At 57.6% G+C, this 9,840-nt stretch overlaps 1 protein-coding gene across 1 annotated transcript; it reads left to right on the plus strand.

The window, feature by feature from the left end:
• The first annotated feature begins 630 nt into the window (after positions 1-630).
• On the plus strand, positions 631-9,487 carry AGPAT2 (1-acylglycerol-3-phosphate O-acyltransferase 2). The gene is made up of 6 exons (XM_027731687.2): positions 631-825; positions 4,700-4,833; positions 5,369-5,544; positions 5,736-5,831; positions 7,310-7,382; positions 7,843-9,487. The coding sequence occupies exons 1-6, from the start codon at positions 638-640 to the stop codon at positions 7,992-7,994; spliced, it is 819 nt and encodes a 272-aa protein (XP_027587488.1). The 5' UTR covers positions 631-637; the 3' UTR covers positions 7,995-9,487.
• The last annotated feature ends 353 nt before the right edge of the window (positions 9,488-9,840 follow it).

Below are 9,840 nucleotides of genomic sequence, written 5' to 3' on the forward strand. Positions count from 1 at the left end.
GGTCCGGTGGAAGGTGTCCCTGCTCATGGGCAGGGGCTTAGAATGAGATGATCTTTGAAGTCCCTTCCAACCCATCGTGAGGGTCCCAAACTCCCACAGGGCTCCACGAGGGACCATACTCCCTCCTCACCCTGCCATGGGCCACTCAGACCCACACAGCACCACGACGGGACCCCTTTCCGTGGGGAACATTCCCTGAGCACCCACCACACCGTGGGGCACCTGAGATCTGCACAGCACCATGAGGGGACCCCCCACTCCATGAGGGACCTTCCCTGCCCATGAGGGACCCCCTCTCCATGAGGGACAATCCCTGAGCGCCCACCGTGCCATGGGGCACCCAGACCGGCACAGCACCATGAGAGAACCCCCCTCCAAGAGGGACCTTCCCTGACCACGAAGGCACCCCGCTCCAAGAGGGACCTTCCCTCCCCATGAGGGACCCTCTTTCCATCAGGGACCTTCCCCCCCAAGAAGACACCCCGCTCCCGGAGGGACATTCCCCGGGCGCCCGTCCCGCCCCGCTGAGGGAGCGGCGGGGCGGGACGTGCCGCCCACATAAGGCGGGCTCAGCCCGGGCTTTTCGGGGAGGAGGCGGCAGTGGCGGTGGCAGGAATTCCTCCGGGTGGAGCCCGTCATGGAGCTGGGGTGGCTGGTGTGTGGCACGGCGGTGCTGCTGTTGCTCCACGTCCTCATGGAGCTCAGCCCCGCCGTCAACTTCGCGCTGCGCATCGGCTTCTACTGCGTGCTGTGCCTGGTGTCCTCGGCGCTGGCGGCCGCCGCCTGCCTGCTGGTCAACGGCGGCCGCACCGTCAAGAACATGAGGTGAGTGAGGGGGCACGGGGGTTGTCGGGTGAGACACACGCTGGGGACATCGGGGTCAGCCCCGGAGCGCTTGGTGGGGTGGTGGCGGCCTCTGTTACATCAGCCGGGGTCCCCTCTTGGCTCGTGGCGTGGCCGTGGCTGAGCCCTCGCCCCCAGCGAGCCGCCTTTGGGGATGAGGTGCCTGGAAGGTCCAGACCCCGCACGGGGTGGGTTTTTTTTTTTGGGGGGGGGGGGAAGCTACAGGACGGCAGTGTTTGAGGGTGGCAGAGCGCTGCCTGAGCAGGCTGCTCAGGGAGGTCGTGAATTTTCCCTCTCTGGAAACATTCCAAACCCACCTGGGTGCATTCCTGTGTCACCTGCTGTGCGTGACCCTGCCTCGGCGGAGGGGTGGGACTGGGTGATCCCCCTCCTCCCAACCCTGACGACTCTGTGGTTGTGTTTGGGGTGTTTCCTCCGTGCCGAGGCAGAGGCCGTGCCCGGCAGGGTGCCATGTGCTGCCCGGAGCCGGCAGCGGGGCAGCCGTGCAGCTGCTGTCAGCCCGTGTGTCCTGACAGGACGCCCGGGGCAGGGGCTGAGGAGCTGCTCTCGTCCAGCAGCTCCTCTACGTGCCAGGCGCGTTTTAAGGGCAGAGATGGCACTTCTGCTGGCAGCACAGGACAACTCCGTTTCCTGGATTTGCAATCCCATAGGCAACTTTTCACCTCCATATCCGGGCCGGGTTATATGGATGCAGGCGAAAGGGGAGCCCTGTTGCCTTATTACATCCTTTTGGATCAAAGGTTGGGCAGCGTCTCAGCAGGTGGAGCTGGACTTTGCTTTGCAGTGTGGCTCTCACAGGAAGGACTCAGGGCAGAATAAGTGGGCACAGGGCACTGATGTGCTGCCTTGAGGGCTCTGCCCTGCCCACCCCAGCCCGTACTGTGGTCCCAGGCTCTGGAAACAGCAGTTTGCTCTGGAATCTCCTGCCTATCCCTGTCTCCAGCTTTGGTTGCCTTGGCTCATTCAGGAGCAGCTTTCTAATGCACAACCATCTTTGCAGCTGGGAGAATTTATGATGTCAGTGATGGAGATGCTCTCCTTTTAATTCCTCCCCAGAAATAAACCCTCTAAATTTTCTGTAAACTTAAAGGAATTATTTGGGAACAAGAACTTCTTGCATTGGATAATGCCTCATTTTGAAACTCTGAGCTGAGTTTTTGCCAGAATCACATGCTGGCACTGGCTGATGATCCTTGTGATGGATCCCAGCCCTTGGGAGGTCTGTGGCTGAGGTGATCCAGCAAGTTCCTTATTTCTCCAACATCCCAGTCTGCTTATTCCAGCTTGAGAAAGGAGGCTGGAGCAGAGCGTGTGCTGGTGGACAGACAGTGATAACAGTGTCACTGTCTGGCGCAGAACACCCCGTTCTTGCTGTGCTCCTGGCTCCAGTGCCAAGCTGGTGTGGCTTGGAAGAGGTTGCCCTGGGTGTCTGATAGAGATAGAGCTGTTTATCTAGTGGTGAAACCTCTCATAAGGGCTTCAAATCTGGTAAGCAGATTTCCTTAGACCTTGAAAATCAGAGTATCCCAAACAGGCCTCTGGGATAGCCTGTGGAGCACAGCACGTGAATCTGGGGGCTGCTGGCTTTCACACTCAGACTGTTATGGATGCACTGAAAAGCCACATTCCCTCTTATTTTTGTACTCTTTTCATCTGGCATTATGTATACTGGGTTTACAGCTCTCTGCAGCTTTGGCTGCACCAAGTCTGGATCGTTTATACCAAGAGAGAAGCTGTTTCTGGGGTTTGAGGAGGGTCGGATCCATCCTCTTAACCCTGTGGATGACGTGGGCAGCTCAGCAGGGCTGCTGGTCACTGCTCTGAGCTCTGCCCCTTTGCCTCTTTCAGTGGCTCACACCATATCTTGTGCAAGGAAACACTGGCTCTGGACTGGCAGGAGGAAGCCGGATGGTTGCTCTTGAGTAATGTGTAACCAGCCTCTCCCGGCAGCCACTGAGCAGTGTGACTTCCAGAGCAGTGACCTCGTTTTTGGTTGGCAGTCAGAAGGGAGGAGAAGTGTGATTTAGGTCAGCCTGGTGGCATGGCATCCCCCATGACCTCACTGGTTCGTGTCACCCTGCCTCTTCTCACGGGCAGCCTCATCTCTTCACCTGAGCTACACCCCCAGAACCTTGGAGCAGACCCATGGAGCTCTGGAGCTCTGCATTCCATACACCTCCCTGTGTCCTTTCCCTGGGTGTGGCCATAACCTTTGGAGCAGTTGAACTGAGGACTGATAACAGTGTCACCCGGGGGCATTGGCCTGGCCTGAACTCCAGTGTCAAAGCCAGTGCCTGGATGGTCTGCATGGCAGGACACCCCACAGAGCTGGGAACCCCACTGTGGGTAGGAGCAAGCTGGGGAAAGTCATGTGGCTCGAGAGCAGATGGCAGGGATGTGGATACTTTTGGAGAGCAGATGCTGGGAGCTGCTGCCAAGCCAGGATGAGGTGCTGTCCAGGTGCTCACCTCCTGCTCTGGGTGACAAGGATGCTTCCCAGGAGGATGGTGCTGCACAGATCTTCAGTTGGATCCTGTGGTGGGGTGGCAAAGCTGACACTGTCCCTCTGTCTCCTCCTGTAGGGAGGAAAGCTCCATCCCCTGTCTGCCAGGGGGAAGGTGTCCCTGAGGCAGGACATCCAGGTGCTTGCTGGAGGGCAGGTCAGCTCCTGAATCAGCTCTGGGGGAGAGCAGAGCTGGTGGCTGTTCTTGGGAGCTTTGCTCACGTGCAAGTTTCCTCTGCCACCTGTCCTGGTAAATGGCTGCTCCCCTGCCCAAAATAGCCCCTGTGTTCTGCCAGCTTCTGGCTGTGTCCTTTGGCCCAGTTGGAGGGTCCCCAGGTCCCACCTGCCTGGGGGTGGCACAGATGGGCCCTGCTGCCATGGGCTGGCAGGGGCTCGGCCGGTGGACCTGGGCTGGGTGTGCTTGGCAAGGGCATGGCAGCCTGCTCCATGTGTTGGCACGGCTGAGTGGAGCTGCCAGTGTCTCCCAGCCGGGCCCCCAGCCCTGGGAAGAGCTGGGAGCTTTGTCAGACCTGTAGATCCACTGGGGAAGGGAACTGACAGGCAAAAGCTTGAAGATGTGTTTGCCGGGGGGCACCGGGCCTCTGCCAAGCTGCGTGGGGAGCATCCTGATTGCTGCTCACATCCTTGGGTTGTGCAGGGAAGTGTCTCTCACCTCCATTCCCCTCCTCTCTTGGATTCCCGTGAGGTGATGGCACCCCAGGTTTGTTTGTATCATTGAGCAGTGTCTTCCAGCACTGTGAGGAGCAGAATGGGCAGAGCCTTCCTCGGGTGTTGGGTGTGAGGGCTGATCCCTGCGTGCTGGGGAGTGGCAGCTCCTGGGAGAACTGTTTGAACAACTTGGGGGGGGGGGGGCACTGATTGCAGGAGGAAGACACTGGTGGCACTGGAGCAGTCCAGAGCCATGGCACAGGCGAAAAGAACAGCATTCCATAGCTGGGACTGGCTGCAGGAGTGGTCCTTTATCCAGTGCTGAAAACAATGTCCCCTCTCCTGGACTTTGGAGGGTTTCCAGTGCGCCCTCTTTGCAAAGCTCTCACAGCTGCACTAGGCTGGGCTTGCCATTTCCAAAGAGCCTGTTGTGAGCTGATGCTGTCAGCTTAAAGGAAGCATGAGCTACTGAGTCTGGCTGAACCAGCCTCAAAATTACAGTCAGCTTCCCCCAGGCTTCCAGTAAAATTCCCACACTAGGAGTGGAGAGGACTTGGCATGCAACTGAAGGTTCTCTGTCCTAGAGTTCTTCTTGTCTTTCCCTGGGTGTAGCAGCCCTTGTCACCCCCCTACCCCATGACTGACTGCTCTTCTCTTCCACAGAATCATCAAAGCTGTGGTCAAGACCTTCAAGTATTTCTTTGGCCTGAGGTTTGAGGTGAAGGGGCTGGAGAACTTCGAGGTGGAGGGCCCTGCTATCATTGTGTCCAACCATCAGAGCATCCTTGACATGATGGGTGAGCAGCTGGTGGGAGGGAAGGAGCAGTTCTCCTGCTCACCATCAGAGAAGTCCTGCTCGTGTGTCCTGGCCAAACAGCCCCTGCCCTGGCCAGTCTGTGCTGCAGAGCCAGCTGGTCCAGCTTCCCTGTCAGTGCTGGACGTGGGAAGAGTCTCCCCTCGCTCTGAGCAATCCCACACTTGTGCAGCACCCCAGGTACTGCTGCCCCTCGGGTGTTTCCCAGCTCCCTTTTACATCCCTGCCTCACCGGTGGCCTGGCTGGCCCAGCGTGTGTGTCAGTGGCCCTTCTGGGCTCCCTGGGGCTGAGGACTGAGCTGCCTCTGGGGGGTTCTTGCTGTCACCTGCAGCCACCCTGCCCCACTAACACTGCTGTGTGCCAAGTCTCCTGCTCTGCTGGTGGCAGCGGAAGCCAGGATTGAAACAAGGCATCAGCCTTTCCCTGTCCCCTCCCAACCTCAGCTCGTGTCCCTGTCCCACCTGAGGTGCAGGCAGGCAGGGTGACTGCTGGGTCTTGCCCTCTGCCATCCCATTAGGGCTGATGGAGATCCTGCCTGACAACTGTGTCCAGGTGGGCAAGAAGGAGCTGATGTACACGGGCACCGTGGGGCTCATCATCTACCTCGGCGGCGTCATCTTCATCAACAGGAAGAGCACCAGCAGCGCCAAGATGGTGATGGCTGAGGTTGCCAAGACCATGGCAAATGAGAACGTGAGTGTGGCCGTGGGGCTCGGTGGGGTGGCCTGTGTCTGGGCACCCCGGGGTGGCACGGGGGCATGTGCAACTCCTGGTGCTGGCTGACCTGGAGTCACAGCCACCTGCAGCTCTTGGCAAAGCTGGCTGGCAGCTCGGGGCACTGCAGGTGGATTGCTGGAGTTAAGCCTTGTCTCTCCCATGTGCAGCTGAAGGTGTGGGTGTACCCAGAGGGCACAAGGAACTGCACTGGGGATTTGCTGCCGTTCAAGAAAGGAGCATTTCACCTCGCTGTCCAGGCACAGGTAACAGTGCTCTGCCCCTGCACAGGCACCCTGAGTGCTTTTGCAGTGGCATTCCAGGCTGGTCATGCAGTGTGTGGTTTATTTGCTCTCAGGTTCCCAGGTAACACCTCCCCAGGTAAACCACTGTTAGGTGTCAGAAGTGCTGCCCAGAAGGAGCCAAGAGCCTTTTCCATCCCCTGTGGGAGTGACCTGACCCTGGGGACAGGTGGCTGCAGGCAGTGGAGAGCTGCCTTTTCCTCTCTCCTGCCTGCCCCAGTCCCAATGTTCCATCTGCAGGGCAGGCACACTTGACCCTCACTCCAGGCTTTCCTGGCAGTGCCTGTGCCCAGGGGCTCCTGGGGGCATGGCTGCAGCCCAGAGCTCCTTCCGGGAAGGGAGCTCAGTGGGTGCTTTCCTGGGGAATCCCAAAGCTGTCGATGCATTTCTCAATCCCCCAGGTTGCAATAGGGCAGAGTTGATTCAGGATTGTTAATGCTCATGCTTTATAGCAACATCTGGGCTTGCTCTGTGTGGAAATAGCTGCTCCCTCCCTGATGGCCATATGGCACTTCTTGGTATGTCTTTTTTCCCCAAAGTGACAACATCCATGAACAGTCAGTGGGGGAGCAGGCAAACAACTCCTTGGCTTCAGCCAGCCAGAGCTGTCCATGCTCTCAGAGGGGGCTGCTTGCCTGGGTAGGGCACTGGGGCAGTGTGCCAGGGACTGGGATGATTCGAGGCCTCAGGGGAAATCGGTTTCCCTAGGAGAGATGTTACAGCAGGGATTCTGGAGAAGGGAGTAGGTGCCAGATCTCTTGCTGAGATCGACTAACTAAACCCAGGGTGCAGCCTGTGTTGTACCATCCCCATTCCTGCCTGGGTGACGCAGCCAAGGCAGGGCCTGGCAGCTGCTGGAAGGGAAGGATGTCAGTGGAACTGGTACCTGCCTCTGCTACACCCCCCTGAGTCACCTACTGTAGATCCTGTCTGTGTTATCAGTATGGAATAACGACTCTGTGCCTGCCCTCCTGGCCCTGGCTCTGCCTGAAGCTTCCCTGGGAGCAATTGATGGCAACTGGTGACTCCTTTTCTTAGAAGCTGAAGGCACAGCAACTGCCCTGCCCCAGACACGTGCTGGTACAGCAGGCAGGGCCTGGCAGAACAGACATCCTGCAGTGTTTGTTTGCAGGACAGACAATACCCAAGCTTTGAAGCCTGGCTTGGGATGAGGAGCCCTAAAAGTCAGTGTTGACCTGAGGCTGAAGTGGAACTTGGCCCTAGTTCTTTGAGTATCCCTGTGCCTTGAGTTGCTGGGGAGTGGTTTTGATCCTGTTTGACTCCTAATTGTCCCAGCCTTTGGAAGTGAGTCTTGCTGTGTGTGCCCTGTGTGTCTGAGAGCCAGGCCAGGTCAGCTCTGCTGTGTGGGATTTGCTGCCTGTCTCTGGCCAGCCTGAGTTGCTGCAGTGCAAGTAACTCCTCTTTTTCTTTCCTTCCCCAAGGTCCCCGTGATCCCTGTGGTGTATTCCTCCTTCACCACCTTCTATAACCCAAAGACGAAACTGTTTACATCAGGTACCAAAGAGTCACTTGGAGACAGTGTTGATGTTGTCTCCTGTGGAGATCTGGTTCACAAGGGTGTGGGAGGGAAGCAGAGCTGGGGTGAACAGAAGTCCCGCTGGGAGATGTTTGGACTCAGTTCAAAGCACTTGGCACCAGAGCCTGGGCTGGGTTAGTTCAGGAAAGGCTGTAATTAAATACACTGAGGGATGTTTTCATTAAAGATTGGATACCACCTCTCCTTTTCTGGGCAGGCTCTGGCTGGGGTGGCAATTTGGGGCACAAGGGGAATATTCTACTTGGCACAGCTCTTGGTCTAACCACGGATCAGCCTCTGTCTGCACTCCAGGGATGGATGCCTGAAGCCCTGAGACGGGATGAGGGCTATGCTGGGACTGCCCAGGGCAGGGAGCAGAGCAGGGAACAGAGCTCCTGTGGCATGTGGGTTTCTCACGGGCTCCTCTCTTGTTCCCAGGCAAAATCAAGGTGGAGGTTCTGCCCCCAATAGAGACCAAAGGCCTGACATCAGACGATGTCACCGACCTCACTGACAGATGCTTCTGCACCATGAGGGAGACCCTCTTCAGGCTGTCGGGCCGTCCAAGCGAGGCCAAGGACTCGTCCTAGAGGCTTTTCCAGTGATGTCACCGTGTGGTGGTGGCTGAAGGGACTTGTTTGTTGTTGCCAAATACTGAAGGAACTTCTCTTCCTCTGCAGTGACTTCTAACTCTGGGAACACCGTGGACTGGCACACACAGGGTGTCAAGCCAGCACTGAGGTTTCCCTTCGAGCGGATTTGTCTTATGGGTTCATTTTCTCACTATGAAACGTCTCCTTTTTCTGAATTTCTCAGGCATCAAACTTGTGCTACCAAAGGGCTCAATGACCAGAGGGGTGAGTTCCGCCGGCTCAGGCAGCTGGCATAGGGTGACAGCAAAAACCTGGCTGGAGCCTGGGCTCTGCCTCACGTGAGTGTCCCTGCACGTGTGTTCCTGCAGGCTCAGCCCTGTGATGTCCCAGATGGAAACCACCAGGCAGCAGTTTGTATCTGCACAACCTTGATGCTCAGAGAGGGCCGAGAATTGGGTGAAAATGCAGATTTGGCTTTTCAGCAGTGCTGGGAATGCAGTGTCCCCCCCGGACAGCCCAGAGCGCTGCCATCCGGCACAGCGGGACTCACGGGCCTGTCTCCTTCAGATGCCAACCGCATCTTGTTTTGGGAAACTGCTGGCAGCTCCCTGCCGTGGTGGTGGCTCAGCCTGGCCACAATCTCGGTGCCTGCAGTGCCCCCTTACAGATGCAAAGGGCTCTGTCGGGCTCGTTTTGTCACTTGTCATGGTCAGCACCGGCCGAAAGATGGTGCCTGTCCCGCGTGTCTCTGCCGCTCTCCGAGGATTGTAAAACCCCCTCGGAGCCACAGGGTGGGTGAGCTGCAGCTGGAACAGGGCTTGGGAGGCTTCACCTCTCCCTTTTGGGGACATGAATGCCTTTCCCGGTCAGATAAAGGGGGTTCCCCTGTGCTTTGGGGTGATGGATGGACCAACAGAGCTCCTGGATCCCTCACTGGGAGCTGTGGAAGTGTGTTGATGCCCTCGAAGGCTGGGTCAGGTCCGCAGTTCCTTTACCTTTAGCTCTGCTGTTCATGGCACAGGGGACCTTGGGATGAGCCACCTGGGGCTACTCAGGTAACCAACACGATCAGCTTTTGCAGCCTGTGTTAGTGGAATCGCAGTTATATGGTATTTTGGGGTTAAAGCCTCAACTGGGAAAGGCAGGGAATTCTGTGGAGGGAGCCCTTGGGCCGAGCTGGTGCTGGCAGGGGCTTTATTGGAGGGGCCTTATGGTACAGACTCAGGGGTCAGACCCTCTGTGGGATGGGTCGGGGTGGGAGGATGGGAACCAAACCAGCACTTTGTGAGAGTGGCAGATAAAGGGCTGTCATGGAGGGGAAACCCAGGAGGGCCCTGGGAGGGCTCCTGAGGGATGGTAACCATGTCTGACTCCTCCTGGGAGGAGGGAGCAGTGCCTCTGTGTGCAGTCGTCTGCTGTTCACTTTTAATTGGGTTGAGGATGTTATGTGCTTTACAAAAAAAAATTACACCTATGATTATTTAAATAAAGGAGCCTCCTGGTCTTGTGTGGGAGCTGAGGGAGGAGGAGGTGGGGTGCTGATCCCTCAGCTCTTGCAGGAAGGGAGTTTGGTGATTGAGGGGCAGTGGGGGGTCCCTGTCCCTCCCTGTGCCCCCCAGGCAGAAGGGCTGTGCTTCTACTCCCCAAACCACAGGGATGGGCACCCACTCCCTGTACCCAGTGCAGGGACCATGTGCACCTGTCCCCTGCCGTGACATCTCGGGGCTGCAAGGACTTGTCCCCACTTTTTCCACGTGACAGCAAGTCGGGGCAGTGTGGGGAAGCACTGCCCTGCTCTCCCTGGGAGAGCACGGCCTGGCATATAATGCTAAGGAAAAGCCAG

Source organism: Pipra filicauda, unplaced genomic scaffold, assembly GCF_003945595.2.
Source record: "Pipra filicauda isolate LSUMZ 115617 unplaced genomic scaffold, ASM394559v2 scaffold170_size1570365_pilon, whole genome shotgun sequence".
NCBI lineage: Eukaryota > Metazoa > Chordata > Aves > Passeriformes > Pipridae > Pipra > Pipra filicauda.

Bases quoted from the DNA above. Each gene is read 5' to 3' on its own strand.
- AGPAT2 (XM_027731687.2), top strand. From the start codon at position 638: ATGGAGCTGGGGTGGCTGGTGTGTGGCACGGCGGTGCTGCTGTTGCTC. The intron at 5,545-5,735 runs GTGAGTGTGGCC...TCCCATGTGCAG, and splicing joins AGACCATGGCAAATGAGAAC to CTGAAGGTGTGGGTGTACCC. The intron at 7,383-7,842 runs GTACCAAAGAGT...TCTTGTTCCCAG, and splicing joins GACGAAACTGTTTACATCAG to GCAAAATCAAGGTGGAGGTT.